At 35.6% G+C, this 24969-nt stretch overlaps 1 protein-coding gene across 3 annotated transcripts in view; it reads left to right on the top strand.

The window, feature by feature from the left end:
* LOC308492233 (TATA box-binding protein-like 1) overlaps positions 1-24965 on the top strand; it is a 35123-nt gene extending 10158 nt beyond the window's left edge. For 2 of the 3 annotated variants that reach the window (XM_081036959.1, XM_081036960.1), the window contains exons 2-7: positions 17648-17826; positions 19826-19908; positions 20068-20131; positions 22343-22446; positions 22539-22633; positions 24429-24965. In XM_081036959.1, the coding sequence (XP_080893085.1) occupies positions 17692-17826; positions 19826-19908; positions 20068-20131; positions 22343-22446; positions 22539-22633; positions 24429-24508 (561 nt within the window). In that variant the 5' untranslated portion in view covers positions 17648-17691 and the 3' untranslated portion in view covers positions 24509-24965. The remainder of the gene's footprint in view (positions 1-17647; positions 17827-19825; positions 19909-20067; positions 20132-22342; positions 22447-22538; positions 22634-24428) is intronic. The other variant, XM_081036961.1, reaches the window with a different exon arrangement.
* Positions 24966-24969: the final 4 nt, after the last annotated feature.

Below are 24969 nucleotides of genomic sequence, written 5' to 3'. Positions count from 1 at the left end.
TAACAATCAGAATACAGAGAAGTTTGAACTTTATGCATGCTAACCCTGACACCAACCAGAAGCTGAAAGAGGGTTTGTTAGCTACCTAGTGAATTAACATGTATACTTGCAAAAAAAAAATAATAATACTCTTTACAAAATTATGCTGTTTTATGAGCATCAGCTTAATGGCTAAATTAGTCTCACAAACTGGAGTTACTTATTATGGGTAGCTTGGGACAAATATCAATATACTCTAGAAAGAGATAAACTTCTACTCTTTTAAATGATTACCAGCAATATGGGAAAATAGGGAAACATGTAATACCTGTGGAGAAAACTGATGCCTTCCACTTGGAATGAAATGAACATGATAAATTTACACTTTAAATGAAAAGAACATGATAAACAGTTTTGTTGTAATTTGATATCCAAACCAGTCTACAACTATTTATTATGGTTTGAAACAGTTTCGTTGTTGAGACTTTTTTTCTAAATTTGCTGTTAAATTTAGCTATTTTTAAAATACTAATTTCATTTATCAGATACATCAAAATTGTATTTATTTTTACCCCTTGATGTTAGACTTGAGGAACATTATCTGTTTTGTGTTCCAAAGCTTGAGGACCATAACAAATAACTGGAAATCCTTTCTATTTTTGAATATTTCTCTATTCCTGGAAGATGAAGAAAGGATATAATAATAGTAACAATGAGAAGAGTTAAATTTGAATGCTTACCATGTGCAAGTACTGTGCTAAGTTTTTTGCATGAGATTTCAATTTTCACAACAGTGATACAGGTACTATTATATGCATTATTTTACAGATGAGGACGTTGAGGCAAAAAGGCATTAAATAATTTACTCAAGGTCACTAGACTGATAAATGGTAGAGTCTGGATTTAACCCTAGTAATCTGCTCCAGAGTCTGCGCTCTTAAACTTTAGTGTGTGTGTGTATGTGTGTAGATACTGCTTTTTAATAATGTCAAGCTAAACAATTAAGCTCTTACAGACATTGTATTGAATGTGTTTAGTGCCTTGGGAGCTATGCCAAGACTAGGGTACAGAAATAAGTAAGATTTGCTGATCATGCATCTGAGAAGCTCATTGTCTACCGAGGAGACATATATAAGGAGGAAATTTCACTAGTGTTGGAAAATGCCGTGATAGTGGTATGCATAGCAACATGGTAATGGGACTCAGGGGTACTCTGGTTCAGTCGTGCAGGTCAGATGTCTTAGTTCCTTTGATTTCTTATTTTACCCATCATGGTTTTAATTACCTTCTGTACTAGGGTTTCCAAATTTTCACCTCCAATCTAGACCTAGAGCTATCCTGAGCAACAGACTCTTATCTGATTGTTTTGTACCTCCTCTTGGCTGTCTCCCAAGTTCCTTCAATTCAACATATCCAAAACAGAATCCTTACGCCTCCTTTCCATTGCCCCTGCAAACCTGCTCTCCCTCCAGTGTTCCAGTCTCAGTAAATAGTATCTAAGGCCACAAATCTGGAGTCATCCTCCAGTTCCCTTTTCCTCTTCCCTGGATCAGTCGTGAAGCTCTGTTTACTCTGTCTCCTGAAAACGTCTCTCTTTCCACTTTGTTCCGTCTTCATCCCCCCCTGCTCCCCACGACTGTCATCTCGCACCAGAACTACTGTACTAGACCCTGCCTGCCTTTTCTGCCCATTCTTATCTTCCAGTCCATTCTCCTTTCACAGGAGTGGCAGTGATTTACTCGTATGTTTTAAAACCAAATACATCGTATGATCTCTTGCTTCTCTTTTAGCTCACTATTGCTCTTGGGATAAATATGAAAAATTTTAACATGGCCTAGAAGGTATGATTTGACCCCTCCCTGCATCTCCAGCCTGGTCTTACGCCACTTTCCCATTTCACTCTTTCCACTCCAGCTGTGCTGGCCCTCCTTCAGGTCTGAACAGTTTATACTTTTAACTCTCCGTCTCAGAGCTGAGAGCACCTACGTTCCCTCTCCCAAGTCCTGTTTACTGCTGGATCCCCAAGCCCTAGCAAGGGGCCTATGCTTAGATTTCCAGTTCACTTGCTATCGAATTGGTGGATGAAGATGATGCTGAGCTGTAGAACAAGAAGTGGGCCAGTGTAGAAGTGGAGATAGATCATTTTTAACAGAAGGAATGGCGTAGGCAGACAAAACGTTAATATTCTTTACATAGAAGAGTTTTGATACGTCGGTAAGAAATCTCAGCATTAAATGAACAAAGAATATGAGACAGTTAACATACAAGAAATACAAGTAGTAATATTTGAAAAATTCACTCTCATTAGTATTCAAGGAAAATCAATATTGTTATTTTTTGTATCCCAGATTTTCAACGATTTTTACAAAATCCTTTGTTGACTAGATACCACAACATACACATATGCCAATCTTGTTTAATTTGCACAAATACATGGGTTTAGCAGCTTCAAAACGTATGTATATGAGCATAGAAAAAAACAGTAATTATGACTGTGGTAAGATTATGGGTGACTTTTTTCTTTTTGAGTTTTTTCTTATGTAATCAGAAAATGACATGCTGTCTTCTTTAAAAGGTATATATTAAGACTATTGATTTGAAACACTAAATCTGTCCAAAATTTTGCTTTTACCTAATAGGAAATCGATATGCTAAATTTCTCGTCTTTGAGTTTGAATCCCTAAATTTCAAGTTATATTCAGTCAAAGGTTTTCTCTTGTCATCTGTACTTAGACATTAGTTAAAATTAATAATAATGTTATCATTGACTAACATGACATTACTTTAGTAGAGCCTGTTTAATTTGTGAGGTGCTCCTGTGGTGGTGAGTAAATGGTGGTATTTGCGTTTTACAAATAAGGATAGTGACAGTTCAGAGCTGTCACATAGCTTCCATTAGGATCCTCATTTTAAACATCTCAGTTTTCCTTACAGATACATTTTAGTACATTCTGAAATAGTGAAATTCTTAAGTAGGCCACTGTCTAAACATTTGGTTATATATTCTTAAATTTCCAAACACTTCGTTTTCAACTGAAACTTTTTTCATGAGAGTGTAAACCACTGACTTAGTCTTTTGTTTTAATCACTCACTCAGAAAAATCAGCCTCATTTAAATCTAACTTCACCTTTTAAATACCATTACAAATATTTTTATTGACTGAAACATAAAATACACTCCTCTTTACTGTTTTTTTCTTTAAATAGGTAGTTGCTGGCAACCCTCAGTTATTGTTAACTAATTTCCGTAAAAAAATTTTTGTAGCGTTAATACAGATTTTTAAAAAATTGTAACAATTTATTTTGATGCATGAATGCTACCTGCTTACCAGTCTTCAGAATTAGTATTTAGATTGAATCAGAGATATAGTAGGTGGAGATATTCTTAATGAGGATGGTTAAACTTTCTGTTTAACTTAATGTACTAATGGCTTTGTATATCAAATACTTTTGCTTTTACTTAAGTACTTGCCAGATGTTTCACATTATATGGTGGTAGCTATATAATACTTTCCTTGGAAGATAAGAGGGTTTTTGTAACCAAGCATACTGTTAATATATATATTTTTTCATGTGGCTACAATACAAACATGCCAACCTTAAGGACTGGTGTATAAGCTCTTGGGCTATGCACAAAAACGTCCTCATGATAGAATGTCATCCCACCAAACAAGTTAAAGGTTTTACAGTTTTGTTCACTGTCTATGCCATTGCCCCTTAGTGCATCTAACTTTCTTCCTTTACTGCCCCTTTGAACACAAATGCATGTTGAAGGGAAGGTAGGAAGTTCAGAATTGGGATGTTAATTTAGCTAAACTACCATAGTTGCTGTAGACTTAAACGAAATTTAGTACGTAATTTCTAAATTTGTCTATAGTATATCTTTAAGATGTTAGAATCTGGGATTTTAGAATTCGATGGGATCTTAGAAACCATCTAGTCTCATCTCCCACCTACTATCTGAAGACTCGCTCTGTAACATTTCTGTTAGTTAATTATCTAGCACTATGTCCCCCTTTTTTGACACTTACCTTCTCTGGAGCCCACTACTTTGCAGTTATTTGTTTTTTGGTGTGGCTTCATGAGATCTACTTCTGTGTGACTTTAATTGGATCTCTCAGTTTCCTTTTTATTCAGATAGTTGAGAACAACTGCTGTCTTCTTTGTGCTAAATGTCCTGAGACTTTCCTCACACGACTCTTTTTATATCTCAGACCATCCTACTTTCCTTTGGATATCAGTGCCCTCTTTAAATGACACGGTCAGGATATTCTAGATGTTTCAGTAACAAAGGGACTATTACTCCCTTTGCTCTGGACAAGCCTATCTAACCTAGGCGTATTTTTGTTTGTTCGTTTGTTTTTTTTTTCTTTAAAGTAACATAATTAAAACCCCATGTTGTCTTAGTGTAACCTATTGTGAAGAAAAGTCTTTCTTAAATAGCTTTAAAAATTATCATGGAAATTTTCAGACAGAAATGTAGGGAGAATAGTGTAACGAACACCCATATATCTGTTGCCTAGATTTAACAATTGTTAAGAGATGAAGCAGTAATAGTGGCATTTTTGGTCTTAACATACAATTATACCTACTATCCAAATCCATTCTGTACCTCAGAATAGATTGTCTAAATTTGGTTCCTATGGCAAGATTCCAGATACCAAGGGAGTCATCTGAAGCTTTATCCAAATCTATTTGTTACTAAGTTCAAATAGTGAAAAATACCTATATTTTAAAGAAAATTACAGACATGACATTCCCCCTTGAATATTTCAATATGTATCTCTAAAAAATAAGCATATTTGTCTACGTAACCACTCTATTATTTTATCTAACAAAATGAACAGTAGTTCTCTATTATCATTTATCACTCAGGATCCATGCTCAAATTTCTCTCAAATATCTCTTACAGGTGTTTTGTTCAAACCAGTATCCAGTGAAGGACCATAATATACAGATGTCGTGGTCATTTTAATAAAAATGTGAGCTTTACATTTTTCAGTATTAAATTTTATTTTATTGATACTGCCTCATTGGGCTTGGCTCAGGAATCAGCAAACTTCGTAAAGGACCAGATAGTAACTGTTGTAGGCTTGTTGGTCATTTGGTCTTTGTCAGAACTACTAGTCGTTACGTAAACACATGAGCATGATTGTTTCAATTAAACCTTTTTTGTAGAACAGCACTGGCCCTTTGGCTGTAGTTTGCTGATCTGTTAAGGTCTTGGTTTTCTCTGTCTGTTCATGTGATTTCGCAAGTTTTGCAACTGTTCATTAACCATTTGGTTACAGTATTCAACTACGTGTGAATCCATCATACAGTAATAGCTGCCATTTAAGAAACATGTGTTGTATGCTAGGTACTTGACATAGATAATAATATTGGATCCTAAAAGCACCCTGGGAGATGCAGTGCTATTATTACCAATTTCCAAAAGAGAAAAGTAAGGTGTATGCTGTACTATTAAACAAGTAAAAGAACACCTTTTTCTAAAAGGCAGAATGTTCAGTTTTCTCCATCTTGGTCACAGGCCTGGGTTGAGAGGCTATCAAGTGTAAGTAATCTGTTGGAATCTCAATGCAAAATGTCTGTTTCCTTATCTGCTATTTTGGGAGCTTTATAAAGAAGAGTTAGTTTAGATGGTCTGTCTTACTTTTAGAAAAGAGTGAGCTATAGAAGACCATGTGGGTTCATGTTGTGTTTGCAAATGAGTCCATATCCTTCTGCCATTTTCTAAATCATGGATGGTAATTTGGTGGTTAAACCTGTCAGAGCCCTCCCTCAGTATCCTCAGATGCAACTTGAATACATTTCAAGTAGCTAGAATCTACTTTTCTCTATACTCATGTTTATTTAGTTTTATTCTTTTGTCTTTTAGTTAGATTTTAGAGTAATTTTTGTTTTGTTTTCATGATAGAGTTTGTTGTGGCCTTTCAGTTTAAATATCTTTTTACTGGTGTGGAAAATTTTAAATGTGGTAGTCTTGGATGCAATTTGTCTTAAAAGCCAGGAGGTGGCAGTGTTTTTCAGGTGATGCTTAAGGTTGCAGTTCGATGATTGCTGAAGTAATGTTTTTAAATACCACTAGACAGTCAGGATCTAAAGAACAGTGTGTTCTTGTCCATAAAATCATGGCTGGAGAAAGAAGTTGCTTCATTTTCTACAATGCATTTTAATAGAAAACTAGAAATAGGACATTTCCTGAAGTTAGAACAGCTGCAATTTTGAATTTTGCTTTTTATTAGAAGGACATATTTGACAAACTCATACTAGGTATTTATTTAAGAAACAGGATGAAATACCTAATTAAACCATGTTAATATTAAACCATGGGCAGTGGGAAAATAACTGATAATTTAAATCGAAATGGAATTTATTTTTTTATAGTAAATCTAATATATATTTGTTGTTTTAAAAAAGAAAATCTAGACTCTACAAATAGAAGAAAATAAATTTTTTATGCCACTCGGATGCCAACTCTGCATAGAATAATTGTTAACATTTTGGCTGTATAAGTATATAAGTAAGTACATAGATATATAAACCAAAATGAACTCTTATCAAACAATTTTTTTTCTACATTTTGAACCTCTGTCTACATTCATGCAGTTTTATAATTTGTAAAATCTATTAGTAGCTTGTTATATAAAACTGCTGTACTTTATTCAACCAGTCCCTTCAAAATGGACACGTAGGTTATTATTAACAAAATTGTGATACATAATACTATTTGTACTTTGCTCAGTTGAATTATTTCTCCAGATGCATTCTTAACAGTTGACTGCAGTTTGACCTATATGCACATTTTAAATTATTTGAGTGTACACTGCCAGATTATCTCCTGTAGAAAGTTTTCCTACCAAATTATAAGAGTGTTGGTGTACTCACACCTTCACCAACACTCTTTGATATTTGTCAGTATAAATAAGTAGTATTTCATTCTTTTGAGTTAGCGTTTCCTCATTATTAGTGAACTTAAAAACCATGTATTTCTAAAAGCAGAGAACTTCTAAATAAATAGTCCATGAAAAATAATAATGGAAATTTAAATGTTGTTAGGATCCAGAGATAATCAAAACACATGTCCAATTTAAGACACACCCAAAGCTCTTGGTTGTAATCAACCTAAATGTTGATAGGTACGAGGCATCCAACTTACTTTCCAATGTAAGAAATTAGAAAAAGAATAGATCTGCAGACGGAAGGAAATGATGAACCTAAGGTAAAAAATTTAATAAAGAGGATCAACTGACTGCTAATAGTTTTTGTTCTTTGAAGAAACTTAAAATAGAAAAAACATTCAGCAGGATTGAAGGGGAGGAAAGCAGTGATAAGTGATATTACAAAGAAAAAGAAGTAAGTATACTACAGCAGAGATTTTTTTTAATGTATTTAAAAATCATGAAAAATTGTATGCCAGTAAATTTAAAAATTTAGGAAAACTGACTTAAGAAGAAATAGAAGACATCAATTACCTTAAAACTTTTTAATAAAATTAGTCTTTTTTAAAACCCACCAAGCAAACAAACAAGAAACAGATTCTGACAATTTTCAGATAAGGTCTTCTAAACTGTTCTCCAGAGAATTAAAAAAGGAAAGAAAGAAATCACCCTAACTTGTCTAATGAGTCTAGTGTAACCTTGATACTCAAACCAGATAAGGACAGTCCGAGAAAGGAATACTATAGGCTAATTCTACTTATGAACACAGATGTGCCAATCCTAAAGGAACTGTTAGCAACCCAAATCCATCAGTGTGTGTGTGTCTGTGTGTGTGTGTGTGTGTGTGTGTGTATTTATCATGACTTACTTGGATTTAGGAATATAATACACATGTAATGATAAAATACCAATTTAGAGTAGAGGTTTCCCCTGGAGGGAAGGGATGAGGGTGTGGTAAAAGGGGAGGCATCCACTGTGTTGGAATGTTTGTTTTTTAAACTGGGTAGTGGGTACATAGACTTTCATTGTATTATTATTTTTTCCCTTTTGTATTTCTTAAATATTTCATACTGTAGTGTTGGCAGGTGTGACTGCTTTGTGAGTTTAAATGTCACTTTCAAATATTATGTTTTTTTGTGGAACTGTATAAACCAGTTAAAAATTTACATATAAACCGCATGAAATAGAATAGTCTATATACATATGCATTTCCATGGATATTCTGTTAAAAGGTGTGTAGGGAAGAAAAACACTCCTGGTTCTTTTGCATTCATATGAAAATAGGTGGCTTTGGAAGTTGAGTTTCGGGCTTGCCAACTTAAGTTTTTTCCATGCCTAATTTTAAAAGAAATACTTTGGAATTCTAGGTAGATGAGAAATTTAATATAGACTGGAGAATGAAATGTTGGATTTTCTAGCATTCATTCACCATATAATTGACCACCTACTACCGTATGTGCCAGATTTAGTGTTGAGCCATGGGAATATATAGACCTTTAAGATACAGTCTTTGACATCAAGAAGCCCAGAATTTAGTGGGGAATAGATGCTCCAGATGCTTAATTATAGGTAATATAATAGTCACAAGCAATTTGGAACATTTCTTCTCCACTGGGAATTAGTTTCCACCATCTTAACTCACCTTTTTTAAAAAAAAAAAAAATTAAACAAAGTTTTATGTGTACTTTCAGGAATAACCTACACCTTTTGAGCTACTTTTAGGAGTAATCAGTTCCTCTTTCAAGTTTACTCAGGAAGACCTTTTTTTAACCAATTGATAAATTAGCTAGCTACACTTAAAAGGGATATGATAAGCTTTCTGATGCTCTGTAGAAACTGAGATTTGTCCCTTTCACTGGATTGCCAGTCTAGTTTTCCTACTTAAAGGGATATAATATGCTTAGCCTTAAGAAGTGGATGTTTGTTACTATCCTGTACTACTCTTGTATTACAGAATAGATAAACAGATAGAAAATGGGTCTTTTTTTTACACCTCTTCACAAATGTGGAGTCTTTCATGTAGGATGCCTGTTTTATAAAGTACTGACTTCTTCATAATTATATCCTTGATATAAATCCTGTAAAAGTAATAATATTTCCTGAGGCTGCTTTCCAGGTAATTAATCTAAAATGTGAACACTTAGTAAACTATGATATGATGAACTATGCCCATGACCTCATTTTTAGAATTTAAGTTGCTCAAGTACAGAAACAGTCATCTAATTTACATTAATTTCATCTATTTTAAATTAATTTCAGGGCTTCTTTGCATTCACAAAGATTTGCTTTACTCCTTTTTTTAATATTAAATTTATTGGGGTGACAATTGTTAGTAAATTTACATAGATTTCAGGTGTACAATTCTGTATTACATCATCTATAAATCCCATTGTGTGTTCACCACCCAGAGTCAGTTCTCCTTCCATCACCATATATTTGATCCCCCTTACCCTCATCACCCACCCCTCACCCCCTTACCCTTTGGTAACCACTAAATTATTGTCTGTGTCTGTGAGTTTTTGTTTCTCATTTGTTTGTCTTGTTCTTTTGTTGTTTTTGGTTTATATACCACATATCAGTGAAATCATAGGGTTCTCTGCTTTTTCTGTCTGACTAATTTCACTTAGCATTATACTCTCAAGATCCATCCATGTTGTCACAAATGCTCCTATATCATCTTTCCTTAAGGCCCAAAAGTATTCCATTGTGTATATATACCACAACTTCTTTATCCATTCGTCTATCGAAGGACATTTTGGTTGTTTCCATGTCTTGGCCACCGTAAACAAAGCTGCAATGAACATTGGAATACACGTGTCTTTATAGAGAAATGTTTTCAGATTTTTTGGGTAGATACCCAGGAGAGCAATTGCTGGGTCATATGGTAATTCTATTCATAATTTCTTGAGGAACCTCCACACTGCCTTCCATAGTGGATGCACCAGTCTGCATTCCCACCAACAGTGTCTGAGGGTTCCTTTTTCTCCACAGCCTCTCCAACACTTGTTACTATTTGTCTTGTTGATGAAAGCCATTCTGACTGGGGTGAGGTGATATCTCATTGTGGTTTTCATTTGCATTTCTCTGATGATTAGCGATGTTGAGCATTTTTTCATATGTCTATTTGCCATTTGTATATCCTCTTTGGAGAAATGTCTCTTCAGGTCCTCTGTCCGTTTTTCAATTGGGTTGTTTGTTTTTTTGTTGTTGAGTTTCATGAGTTCCTTGTATATTTTGAATATTAGCCCCTTATCAGAGGCACTGTTTGCAAAAATCTTCTCCCATTCAGTTGGTTGCCTCATTATTTTGTCAATAGTTTCTTTTGCTGTGCAGAAGCTTTTCAGTTTCATATAATCCCATTCGTTTAGTTTTTACTTCCATTGCCTTTGGAGTCAAATTCATAAAATGCTCTTTGAACCCAAGGTCCATAAGTTTAGTACCTACGTTTTCTTCGATGCAGTTTATTGTGTCAGGTCTTATGCTTAAGTCTTTGATCCATTTTGAATTAATTTTGGTACGTGGTGACAGATAGCAGTCCAGTTTCATTCTTTTGCACGTAGCTATCCAATTCTGCCTGCACCATTTATTGAAGAGGCTGTCTTTCCTCCATTGTATGTTTTTAGCTTCTTTGTCAAAAATTATCTGTCCATATTTATGTGGTTTTATTTCTGGGTTCTCAATTCTATTCCATTGGTCTATGTGTCTGTTTTTCAGCCAATATCAAGCTGTTTTGATTATTGTAGCCCTGTAGTACAAGCAAAAATCAGGGAGTGTGATACCTCCAGTATTGTTTTTTTTTTTTTAAATATTGCTTTGACATTCGGGGTCTTTTGTGGTTCCAAACAAATCTGATGATTTTTTGTTCTATTTCTTTAAAAAATGCCATTGGGATTTTGATGGGGATTGCATTAAATCTGTATATGGCTTTGGGTAATATGGCCATTTTAACTATGTTGATTCTTCCAATCCATGAGCAGGGAATGTCTTTCCATTTCTTTGTGTCTTCTTCAATTTCTTTCAAAAATGTCTTATAGTTTTCAGCATATAAATCCTTCACATCCTTGGTTAAGTTTATTCCTAGGTATTTTACTCTTTTTGCTGCAATTGCAAAAGGAATTGTTTTTTCTATCTCTTTTTCTGAGATTTCATTGTTGGTATATAGGAAAGCAATGGACTTTTGTACGTTGATTTTGTAGCTAGCAACTTTACTGTATTCATTGATTGTTTCTAATAGCTTTCTGGTGGAGTCTTTAGGGTTTTCTATGTATAGCATCATGTCATCTGCAAAGAGTGACAATTTAACTTCTTCATTCCCAATTTGAATGCCTTTTATTTCTTTCTCTTGCCTGATGGCTCTGGCAAGGATTTCCAACACTATGTTGAAAAGCAGAGGTGATAGGGGACAACCTTGTCGTGTTCCTGAATGTAGAGCAAAGGGCTTCAGCTTTTCACCATTAATTATGAGATTAGCTGAGGGCTTGTCGTATATGGCCTTTATTATGTTGAGGTATTTTCCTTCTATACCAATTTTGTTAAGTGTTTTAATCATAAATGGATGTTGTATCTTATCAAATGCTTTTTCTGCATCAATTGATAGAATCATATGATTTTTGTCCTTTATTTTGTTTATGTGATGTATCACATTGATGGATTTGCGAATGTTGAACCATCCTTGTGCCCCGGGGATGAACCCCACTTGGTCATGATGAATAATCTTTTTAATGCATTGTTGTATTCGATTTGCTAGAATTTTGTTTAGGATTTTAGCATCTGTATTCATCAGAGATTTTGGTCTGTAGTTTTCTTTTTTTCTGTTGTCCTTACCAGGTTTTGGTATCAGGGTAATGTTGGCCTCATAAAATGGTTAGGGAGTACTGACTCTTCTTTAATTTTTTGGAAGACTTTGAGCAGGATTGGTATTAGATCCTCTTTGAAGGTTTGGTAGAATTCACTAGTGAAGCCATCTGGTCCAGGACTTTTGATTTTGGGAAGGTTTTTGATGACTGATTCAATTTCGTTACTGGTGATCGGCCTGTTTAGATTTTCCAGTTCTTCATGATTCAGCCTTGGAAGGCTATATGTTTCTAAGAACTTGTCCATTTCTTCTAAGTTATTGAATTTGGTGGCATATAGTCCTTCATAGTATTCTTGGATAATCCTTTGTATTTCTGTGGTGTCCGTGATAACTTCCCCTTTTTCATTTCTGATTTTGTTAATTAGTGTCTTCTCTCTTTTTATCTTAGTGAGTCTAGCCAAGGGTTTGTCAATTTTGTTAATCTTTTCAAAGAACTAGCTCTTTGTCACAATTTTTTCTATTGTCTTTTTGTTCTCTATTTCATTTAGTTCTGCTCTGATTTTTGTTATCTCCTTTCTTTTGCTGACCTTGGGTTTCGCTTGTTCTTCTTTTTCTAGTTCTTTAAGGTGGAACATGAGGTTATTTATTTGGGATTTTTCTTGTTTCTTGAGATAGGCCTGTAATAATATAAATTTCCCTCTTACAACTGCTTTCGCGGCATCCCAAAAATTTTGGTAGGATGTATTTTCATTGTCATTTGTTTCTATGTATCTTTTGAGCTCTCCTCTAATTTCTTCTTTGACCCAGTCGTTCTTTAAAAGTATGTTGTTTAATCTCCATGTATTTGTGTTTTTTCCTGCTTTCTTCTTGCAGTTGATATCCAATTTCAAAGCCTTGTGATCAGAGAATATGCTTGGTATGATTTCAATCTTCTTAAATTTGCTGAGGCTGATTTTATGTCCCAATGTATGGTCTATCCTTGAGAATGTTCCATGTACACTAGAAAAGAATGTATAGTCTGATGTTTTAGGATGAAGTGCTCTATATATGTTAATTATGTCCATTTATTCTAACGTGTCATTTAGGGCTGCTATTTCGTTATTTATATCTTCTGTTTGGATGATCTATCCATAGCTGTCAATGGTGTATTTAAGTCCCCTAGTATAATTGTGTTTTGGTCAATTTCTCCTTTTAGTTCTGTTAGTAGTTGCTTGGTATATTTCGGTGCTCCCTGATTGGGGGCATAAATATTGATGACTGTTATGTCTTCTTGTTGTATAGTCCCCTTTACCATTATGAAATGTCCATCTTTGTCTCTTGTTATCTTTTTCACCCTGAAGTCTGTTTCATCGGAAATCATTATGGCTACACCTGATTTTCTCTGGGTACCATTTGCTTGGAGTGTCAATTTCCACCCTTTCACTTTGAGTCTATGCTTGTCCTTGTAGCTGAGATGTGTCTCTTGTAGACAGCATATGGTTGGGTTTAGTTTTTTGATCCAATCTGCTACTCTGTGTCTCTTTATTGGTGAGTTCAGTCCATTTACATTTAGGGTGATTATTGATATGTGAGGATTTCCTGTCATTCTATCTTTATTTTTCTGGTAAGGCTGTGTCTCCATTGTTTCTTTGCCTTTTTGTTGTTGTCTGTTATTTCTGTGTGGTGGTATTCTATGCTGTTTCCCTCTGTTTCTTCTTTTATTACAGTATATATTTCAGTTCTGGATGTTTTTTGAGTGGTTACCCTTAAGTTTATGTAAAAGAAAGTTTGATATTTAGAGTATTCCAGTTTCTTCAGCACGCTTACTTTCTCTATTCCCATATTCCAGCTCAGGCCTTTATTCTCCCCCTTTTTATGTTTTGATAGCCACAAGTTGTCCCTGTTGATGGTTGTCTAATAGCCTCCTTTAGTATTTCTTGTAGTGCAGGTCATGTATTAGAAAATTCCTTCAGCTTCTGGATGTCTGGAAAGGTCTTTATTCCTCCTTCATATCTAAAGGAGATCTTTGCTGGATATATTATTCTTGGCTCATAATTTCTCTCTTTCAATAGTTTGAATATTTGGTTCCATTCCTTCCGAGCTTGTAGAGTTTCTGCTGAAAAATCTGATGATAATCTAATGGGCTTTCCTTTGTAAGTTACCGTCTTCTTTTCCCTGGCTGCCTTGAGGATTCTTTCTTTGTCATTGATTTTAGACAGCTTCAATACAATGTGCTTTGGTGAAGGCCTGTTGGGATTGAGGTAATTAGGTGTTCTATTTGCTTCTTGGATTCGAGGATCCACTTCTTTCCACAAGTTTGGGAAGTTCTCATCGACGATTTGTTTGAATATATTCTCTGTTCCGTTCTCTCTTTCTTCTCCTTCTGGTATGCCCATTATTCTTATATTGCTCTTTCTGATGGAGTCAGAAAGTTCTTGTAGAGTTCTTTCATTTCTTTTAAGTCTCAAGTCTCTTTCTTCTTCCATCTGTGTAAATTCCAGGTTCCTATCTTCGATGTCACTGATTTTTTCCTCCATCTGGTCAACTCTACTACCTAAGCTGGATATTTTATTGTTAATTTCTTCTATTGAGTTCTTAATCTCCAGAAATTCTATTTGATTCTTTTTCAAGATTTCAATCTCTTTTATAAAATGCTCATGGTGTTCTTTGATTGTGTTTCTGAGTTTATTAAACTGCCTTTCTGTGTTTTCTTGCATCTCGTTCAGTTTTTTCAGAATTGCAATCTTGAATTCTCTGTCATTTAAGACACATATTTCCATATCTCTAAATTCCTTTTCTGGAGACTTTTCACTTTCTTTCTGAGCTGTCTTGTTGCCTTGGTTATTCATGGCAATCACTGGTTTACTATTTCTCTTCCTAGACATCTACAGGAGTGGCTTCTGCAACAGGTTGATAGGTATGGGAAGAGCTTTTGAAGTTCCAAAGCTCTTTCTGCACCAGATTCAGAGCCCGTTTGTTTCAGCAGTTCTGTTTACTCCTGCAGGGATCCGCCCAGATAGGTGGGGCCAGTGGCGGGGTGAGTTGTGAGAGGTGGCCCAGAGCAATGGCGGCAACCACCACCACAGCCAGTCCTGCTTCCACAGCTCCCTCCCCTTTGCCGGAACTAGTTGAGCTGCAAATCTGTGTCTGCGTCCACAGTTCTCAGAGCAGCAAATATTCTGTCCTTTGATCTGACACTTTATCGCTTCTAGCACCGGGCAGGTGGGGGCGGGGCGAGCCCTGGGAGGGTAGGGAGGGGCGGCTAGTCTCCGTGCCTAAGGCTTCCGTTCTTGCTTGGCAGTGAGGGCTTAAACCACCGATTTCAGCCCTCTTCCCTCAGTCTTTGCTGCCGGGAGCGTTGGGTTCAGCCGTGCTCTAAGCTGCCCCCTCAGCCCTGTGGGCCGTAAGCGGAGCCCTAGCAGTCCGAGTCCTTCCCTCTCCCGCAGCTGCAGCTGCGATAGTTCCGGGATGCAGTGAGCACGGAGCACTGAGCTAGGTATGCTTCCTGCGCGCCCGCACTTCTCCTCTCCCTCTTCCCCTCTGGCGAGATTCACCCACCTGGAGGTGAATTCAGTAGTGGGCCTCTTCGTCTTGCCTGTCTGCTGTGCAGGGAGTCCTTTGTGGGGTTATTATTGTCCAGTTCGTTGTAAATTCAGGGAAGCGCTACAGAGGCTCACCTCACGCCGCGATTTGTTTTGGAATGCTTTTCGACACTACTACTCCTTCTTTCTTGACTTATTGTTATCCTACGTATCGTCATTGAATTCTCCCCTCAGACAGTTCAGTAGTTTAATACTCAAGAGTAGTAGATCTGAGTCAATTTGTTTTAGCCTGTTTGATTTAAAAAAATCTGTGTGAAACAGTAAATTTGACATAGTTTCTTCATGCGTAATTTCTCCTTAAGTTGTGCTTTTAGTAACCTATTCTCATGGGATGTGTGTCAATTAGAATTAAGTTTGACTACATATAACAGAAATCCAGCATATGAGGAGCTTAAGATGGAAATTGATTTTTCTCTCATCTTCGTGAACTGAATTAGGAAGTGCAGGGATAATAAGGAGTTTCACAGGATCAGAGACTCAGGCTTCTTCTGTCTTGACTGTTCTCCCGTCCTTCTCTTCCAGTCTCATGATCCCAAATGGCTCCTGTCCTCATGTCCAAACTCCAGGCAGCAAGAATGCAGAAAAGCAGAAAGGTCAAAGGGGTGTTTGCTGGCCTAGTTCAGTCCCTCTAAGCAGACTTCCCAAAAGACAAAACCGTTTCATTTCATATTTCCTTGACCAAACAGAATCATGTGGCTTCTTGGCTGCACCTGTTGCCAGGGAGCCTGAAAAGCATAGTATTTTATTTCTGCCACTGTGCCCAGCTAGACATCTGGGTTCTGTTCCTTTTGAAAGAAGGGTGGAATAGACGTTGGGGTAAGCAGTTAGGAGCCCCCACCTCGCAGTTACAATATAATCATGGGAAGTGATGCTAAGAAATCTGTTCTGCCTATTGATTTGACCTTATTTTGTCCATAATCACTGTCATTTTTGCACTGTTATTTCCCAGGTATACGTTCTAAGTCCTTTTCATACATTTTTATAATCCCCACAACACCATCTATTATATGTCATAAATGAGAAAACCAAGGCACAGATGGATTGCATAACTTGCCCAAGTTCTAGTAACTAGTAAAGTGGTTAGTCAGATGTTGAGTCTGTTGCTGAAGATCAGTATTGCTAACTGCCTCTGCCCTCTGCTTATTACGCTACCCATATATCTGTCCATCAGGACCACTGCTACCCCTGCCCCACCGGATACGTAAAACTCATTTAAGGTTACTCAAACATACACAAAGAACAGAAGAAGAAGATAACCAGATTGACGGGAGCATAAAAGTGAGGAAATACAGTGACGTGGAGGGATAATTGATACACAGAATTGGATGTTGTATGTGTGACCCGTTAGAGGTGTTAGAAGTCTGGGTCTGATTCACTGTGTTCCATCAAATACTGAAAGGCAGGAAAACAAGGTTGAATTTTCTTTGTTTGGACTCTTGGCATCTTCATTGTTTTAGTCACATAATAGAATCCTTATAAAGAATACTAGTTCTGTGTATCATGGCTGCAAGGAATCGTAAAGATAATTGTAATGGTATTATTACTGTTTTATGATTTTCTTTTTGTGGGTTAAATAAGTTGAATTACCATTACTTTTTTTTTTTTTTAAGATGTGGAAACAGAATTTTTTAGCTGGATATGGGTCATATGCTCAGTACAAACTGGGCTCATTTTTGTTTGTATATAGAAAACCTCCTATCATAGTTTTGAATAGATACATATTTTGGAAGGTTGTGATCCTGATGAAAATGGTGAATTACTTGTTAGAGCTCCTTGACAAAACACTTTGCCTTACTCATGTTTTCCTCCAGTATCCTCAGTGTATAGAAGGTATTCAGTAAGTGAGGAATGAATGAATGAATAACTAGTAAATGAGAAAAGTCTGTTAATAGATGTTATAAATAGAATTTCTTCTTATTTAAACTTAAGTCAATTACTCCATCCGAAATAGAGGAAAACTAGGTCATCCTTTTCATAGCCCTAGCAAGTGGGACATGGGAACCATGGAGTCCAGCCCTTGAACTTGGTGTGTAGAGAATTGCCATAACTGAGATACACCTGGAACACAATGATTATAAAGGCAAGTGGCAGGAGATAAGTCTGGGGCAGGCTCCTGACGTATAAAAGTTACTTATTAACTTTAAAGAATGAAAGTTGGGTCCAGATTTGGAAGGATATTATGCGACATGTTATCTTTTTTAAAATGGCATTTTTAGTGGGGGTAAGAAGGACATGATTTGAATAGTATTTTACAATAAATAATAAAGATTTTTTTGCGGTTTAGTTTTCAAGATTGTGAAAAATTTGCAAAGCATTTAAGTTTAATTACTTTATTTTGTTTTATTTCTCAGGATGTGATCTTCGTGGTGGGAAGCTAAGTTTTTAAACTACCCCAATGGATGCAGACAGTGATGTTGCATTGGACATTCTAATTACAAATGTAGTCTGTGTTTTTAGAACAAGATGCCATTTAAACTTAAGGAAGATTGCTTTAGAGGGAGCAAATGTAATTTATAAGCGTGATGTTGGAGTAAGTATACGAATTTTGGGATGTATGCTTTCATAGCCTAATTTTGTAGTGCTATATGCATGTTATACTAAAATGTATTCACTCTACAGGTAGTTTGTCTCTTACCATGTGCTAGTTGTACTGGATACAACTGTGAGCCCTGTTGTAGAAGCGGCCCCTCCTCTTGTGAAGTGGCAGCTTTTGGAGACTTATCTCCAAGTCTTACCAAACCCACTGGCTACTAGACATTTTACTGTTCTCTCCATTGCTTTTAGCTGAAGAACGGGATGTTTATACTTTCATGTATACTTATTCAAATACAGTTATAGTTGAATGATGTCCAGGTGTGTGTGTGTGTGTGTGTGTGTGTGTGTGTAGTAAATTTTGCAGTATGTTGGCATACCCCACTTTAATTAGCCAAGATAGTTGGTATTCTTTAGTACCAAATTGCTGAAAATATCGTTCATGTCCTAACCTGTGCATTTAAAATTTTAGTTTTTGTTAAACCTGCAATATTTAAAATAAAAGCTGGTAACTTGCTTTTAACCTTAGTGTTTTGAGATTAACATTATAAATGACAGTGGGTGTTCATTTGGCTTTTATAAACCAAAGAATGATGAAAGATATATCTTACACATTTATTATAGAAGTTAACAATATATATGAAGGCTTTGTTTAAGCTCTGAAAATTAGATGCCAGTATACCTAGCTAAATTATCATTAGTACCTAGTACTAGAAACGAAGTAAAGATGAATGAAATTCATTTAAAATTTTCAGTGTCCCACAATTAAAGATTTTCAAGTTATTCAATAATGCCATCTTCATTTAAAAAAAAAAAAGAAGAAATATATCTGCTGAAAAGTTTAGAGAGGAAAATGTCTAACACTACTTCTAAACTTTTAGCATGCCATATGGGGAAGTCCTTTTTCCTAGGAAGCTTACTGAACAAGCTGAGTTGATGGGCAAGCTGGTAATGGAAGACAATTAAATGTAGAATGGACTCAGTCTGGTGTTTCTCAGCCACTTATGTATGAAATTTTGTAATGTATTTTAGCTCAAATTTTATTTTGGCTCTTTGGTAAGTTTTGTCTTCCCAGATTTGATAGAGCTTAGATTCTACTTTGATAATATGGCACATGACAGAGAAAGGGAAGACCTCAAAATGTAACAGAAGTTTTAAGGTGAAATGTCTGATTCATTTGTGTTACATTATTCAGTAAACATTTATCTCTCTTACACATAATGGGCATATCATAAATATTTCCATAACTGAAAAGTTGCGGTGAAAATTTGTTTCCATGTTATCTTGGACCTTAGTCCTTGACCTACTTATATTTACTCTGTAGGTAATTGCGTTCAACCCTATAGCTTTAAATGCCTTTCATATCTAAAGATATCTAGAATTACATCTCCAGCTCCAACATTTCACCTGCATTCAAGATTTGTATGTGGGCCTGGAATATGTAAGACAGTATAAAGTAGTGATGGGTACCACGAAGCAGAATAAAGCAGAGTAAGAATTTAATAGAGGGCAGTGAAGGGATGTTTGTTTTGCTGGAACAGTCAGGGAAGGCCTTTCTATGGAGGTGACATCTGGTGGGAGACCTGAATGAAATGAGAATATTGAAGGAAATATATTCCAGATGAAAGTAACAGCTACAGCAAAGCTCCTGAGGTTTGAACAAATTTGCCATGTCTGAGGATCCATGCAAACTGAAAATTCCAGTTCTGTGACCGGAGTGGAATGAGAGATGAAATGTTTACATACTTTACGTTGATTTCAAGCATTAAGGAAGGAGAGACTTATACAGACCCATGTATTTTTTTAATTAATTAAATGTCGTTTGGTATTAATACATTCTTTTGTTCAGTATGGTACTTGTTTTCAGAATGGGTGATTTGGAGCAGTTATTTCAATCTTGAATAAGCTTGGAGTATTTCAACATTAAAATAACCACATAGAGCCAGAACCATATGTGAAAAATTAATCCTTATTATGTAATTGTTTTTTTCTTTCAGAAAGTATTAATGAAGCTTAGAAAACCTAGAATTACAGCTACAATTTGGTCCTCAGGAAAAATTATTTGCACTGGAGCAACAAGGTAAATGTTACTTGGGCTTTTAATTTTAATCTTAAAATTTTTCATCGTGGGTAGTACATTCTAGACTTAAAAAAATCATGTGTACAGTTTCTCATGTTCCTCAGTATAAAATTCATTTTCTGTATAACTGATAATCTTTTTCTTTCTTTAATACCATAGTGAAGAAGAAGCTAAATTTGGTGCCAGACGTTTAGCCCGCAGTCTGCAGAAACTAGGTTTTCAGGTAACATTTTCAAAAAAATATCCCAACTGCAAATACTCAAGGCTTTATTTTTGTAAATTTAAAATTAATAGACTAAAGAAATCACCACAGAAATTCCTCTCATGATTGACATTTTTCTAGTTTTTTTTATACGGTCCTTCAGTGTAAAAATTTAGTAGTAAAACTTATCCATTTGGGTATTTGTAAAGGATCCTCACTTTTTTCCAAATTCTTTCCTATAAAGAGACAGACATGTCTCCTTACAAGTTAACTACCTTTTCAACTCTTTGAGTTTCTTCCCTTTTTACGGAAAAAACAAAAACAAAAAACGTTTTTGATCATCTTAAGAGTTAGGTATGATAGGATGAACAGAGAGAGCTGCTCCTGCAACTCCCGTAGATATGTACACGCTGGTTGGCATGCTCTCACACTGGGACAGTGACCATTGCTGGCAGGTTAATCTTGTCAGATATAATTTTGTAGAGGTATAAATTTTAATAAAATTAATGCACTTTATGGACTTGCTAAGTCACTTCATTTACAAATGATGAGTAAATGAAAGAAAGATAAATGTGAGCTATGGTCCCTGAAGAGGTGGGCCTCAGCTGTTTGGGATTTGGATGGGAAGTGATGGGAAGTTGAGCTTCTTTCTGATGATTTCAGTCTCCTGAGGTTGAATGTGACAGGATGCTACTGAAGTGCTGCTGGGACATGGGAGTGTCGGTGCTTGTGGAGAGTGGCAGTATTAGAGACACGATTAATGATGGTGCCATGTGCACAATTTTATAACTTTATACAGCAGCCTTGTGCAAGTACTAAGATGGAGGATGCTTAGTTTATCCATAATTGTGGTTTTATGAGGAGTGTTTGAAAAGATGATAATAAGATGAAACCATTCGAGATATTGATAGGAATGACAAGTTATTAATTTGAGTTGATAATCATTTTCTGCCTTGGATAGTCTTCTTAGCATAAAACTGGAAATGTTGAGAGAAATCCCAATCAGTTAAAAGCATAATTTTACCACTTTATCCCTCACTCTATACTGAAAAATAAACATCTAACTAAACTCACAAAAATGTCGTTTTACCTTACTGCGTATAAGAAAAAGTCTGATCTTTGGAGTTCAGTGTGCACTCAACTATTTATTGAGTTTTAAAGTGACAGCTCTTCCGTTTTAACTCTTGAGAGGAGGACTCTGCTTTAATTTTTTCCTTTACTATTCACTCTCCTATTCCAGTAGATTAAATATCCCATTTAATGCCCATCGGTAGATGACTGGATTAAGAAACTGTGGTACATTTATACAATGGAGTATTACGCAGCCATAAAGAAAAAAAGAAATCTTACCATTTACAACAACATGGATGGATCTAGAGAACATTATGTTAAGCGAAATAAGTCAGAAAGAGAAAGACAAGTACCATGTGATCTCACTTATATGCGGAATCTAAAGAAAAGAATAAGTGAATGAACTAATCAGAAACAGTTTTGGGAACAAAGAGGAAAAACTGAGGGTTGTTAGATGGGTTGGGGGGGGATAAGGGGAAAGGTGAGGGGATTAGAAAACAGTCGGTAACCACAAGATGGCCTCAGGGTTTTTGAAAAATAATTTGGGGAATGTAATCAATAATGTTGTAAAGATTTTATAGGGTATCTGATGGACACGTGTCCCATTTGGGAGACCACCTCAGGGAAGATGTAGATGCTTGATCAATGTACTGTACACCTGAAGCTGAACAATAATGAATGCCAACTATAATTTTATATATATGATGTGATGGCTCGGTGCGATGTCGGAGGGATAATGGATGTGGGGATGGGGAGAGGTGGGTCCCAGAGTGTGAGGGATGTAAATGATGAACGTCTAACTATTACCTTGTCTTGTGCACCTGGAACTAATTTTAAAAAAATCCCATTTAAAGTATCAAAAAATTAAACTAAATCATAATATTCAAAAGAACTCTGATGAACTATTTTAACCATGCAAATATCTCGGGTTTTATTTATTTTCTTAATGAGGTTTTTGAGGTTTTTTTTTTTTTCTTTAATTATAGCATTTAAGGTGTCATTGATAACTTAAAATACTGGGTCTATACTTAAGATATTTGTTTTGTCTTGTTTGCTTTTATTTTTAAGGATTGAAACTTAATTATTAAGGATTTCCCTGATGAGCAGATTTTTTTGTTGTTGTTTCAAAATAATTCATTGAGTTTTACTTCTCTCCTAAAGGTAATATTTACAGATTTTAAGGTTGTTAACGTTTTAGCAGTGTGTAACATGCCATTTGAAATCCGTTTGCCAGAATTCACAAAGAACAATAGACCTCATGCCAGGTAGGTCTTTGGAAAATCAAGATAATTTACCAAATTTGAAATTACTTGTCAGGCTATAAATATTTATATTAATTGTGAGTTTTTTCATATAGTTATGAACCTGAACTTCATCCTGCTGTGTGCTATCGGATAAAATCTCTAAGAGCTACATTACAGATTTTTTCAACAGGAAGTATCACAGTAACAGGTATTTTACACTGAAACCAAACTTGTCAGTTACGGATTGAATGAGCTAAGCCGTGCCCATGCCAAAAGAGAAATAATACCTAATTTGTCCCCTTTAGTCACTTTTGCCCTTCAAGGGTAACCAGTCTCTTGACTTTTAACACTGTAGATTAAAATACTCCAGAGAAACACATTTTATGAACTTCATAGAGGTTTTACATAAGCAAAATATTTAACCATAATTCATTCCTATTTGTTATACGTTATGTATATTTTGCTATATCTTTTGAGTCTTGTAAGTATTTGGAAGGGGTGGTTTCGAAGACTCCACATAGATGTCAAAGGGTAGCATTAGCTGTGCAGGATGATATTTAGAGGTACTGTGGTTATAAATTGTACGAACATTACTTAGTAGGCCCAACTTTTGGCAAAATTGAGTTAAGGGAAATTTCTTTAGTATCCTTGAATTTTTATTTTTATTCCTTCAATCCTTAGAATAGAATAGAAATTATTAACACCTTTAAATGCTCAACAAATAAGTTTTAGTTTTAATTCATATCATAGGTTTTCATACTTTCCTTGGAGACTTTTAAAGCCTATTGCCAGGGTTCTGCCTGAATCTTAAAAATCATTGGTAGGGAGCAAGTCTGTTTGTTCCCTTCTTTCAACTGTCTGTTTTTACACTTTGGAACCCAGACTTCTGCGGGGCCCAGAGTCTATTGATGAATCCCTGCTATGTCTAGAATAAAGCGATGCATATGGAAAATCCATCTTTATTGAGTTAATAGGTAGTTAACACCATAACAAACTTGACCTGGTTTATTATTATGCATTATATACTTATATCTGGAATATCATAGGACACATTAACAATTCAGTGAACACATAGTCAGTGTTGCCCATGGACAAAGCACCGTACTCTGTGGAGGGCTTGAGGTGAGTCAGGAAGGAGCAGAGCAGGATAAGATGTGATCAGTACCCAAAGGATACACAGAGGGTGCATGTGTAGGATTTCAGGATCTTTCAAAGGAAGTATTTGTTAGGGAAACCATATTTATTCAAATTGGATTTTATGAAAATATTTTTTATTGTCCACTTTTATGTTTCTTTTGAGCTATTTAAATGAAAATTTACAGTTTTAAAGAGTTATTCCTATGGAGGAATATAAATTGTGTAAATTAATAATATATAGTGTTACATAAATTAATTAATATGTAGTGTCACTTCATTCCCTTGTGCTTTTCTTTCCTATTGACTAAGCTGTGAAGGTGAGGTGGCCAGATTAGTAGTAAACATGGTGCTGCCAAGTAGTCGTAAATCTGTAGGCATTTTTAGACCACGTAGTTTATAACAGCCTCTGGTTTCCCAACATTTTGGAAGCAGCTTTGTTTTGCTCTGCTATGTTCCTCGATATTCCTGGGAGCTTCAGTAGTAGCCTAACCAAAAGCCAGATTACAGTGACCAAAAGGACAATACTCGTCTCATCCCATCAGTCATTTCTTCCTTTAATAATCCTATTATAGCACTTCTCATTCTCCTCCGAGATTGGTTGTGTGCATTTTTTTTTAAATACACTCTTCACACTGGTGCCCCCAAACAAGATGAGGAACACCATTTTTGTTTCAGATTTCCTTTCATTGTCCAGAAGAAAATGTTATTCTCTTGGTGTTTAATATGACTGTGTGTATAATTATGTCAGTGTAGATTTTTTAAGACAGTGATCCCAGAACTGCTTGGATGTTTTTCATTCTGACAAATGAGCTTTTCCTAGCGCTCTTTGCCTCTTCTCACCCCTTCCTTCATTGTGTTTGTTACAGGGCCCAATGTAAAGGCGGTCGCTACTGCTGTGGAACAGATTTACCCATTTGTGTTTGAAAGCAGGAAAGAAATTTTATAATTCATCACTTAATTGGTTAGAATCCCTAACTGAGCACCTTTTAAACCTGCTGCACATTAGACTCAAAACAAAAGGAAAACTGGACCAACAGTAATTGAGGAAATAGACTCTTTTATGCATTCACGGCTACAGTGTAAGCACCAGTCCCTTTGGATTTTATTTCAGACCTTGCTGTAATATAAAAAGGAAGTTTACAAGACATGACGTTGCTGCTTTTACACAAAGACATTCTATTTATTTTCGCAGTAATTCTCATGTCCCCATAAGCAGAGCTGTCACAGTGTGCACTACCTTAAATTGTTTTGTTGTTATTTTTTTCCAGTTTGAGCTAATGTGTTTTATTTGTGAATAGTCTTTTACATTTTTGTATGCTGAATATGGGCACCAAAGAACCTGTAAAAGTTATCTTTTTCAATTGAATGTGCACAAATAAAAGTTTGGAAAAGGTCTCTCTTCACATC

This window comes from Rhinolophus hipposideros, assembly GCF_964194185.1.
Source record: "Rhinolophus hipposideros genome assembly, chromosome: 3".
NCBI classification, from domain to species: Eukaryota; Metazoa; Chordata; class Mammalia; order Chiroptera; family Rhinolophidae; genus Rhinolophus; species Rhinolophus hipposideros.
This window is presented reverse-complemented; position numbering and strand designations above follow the sequence as displayed.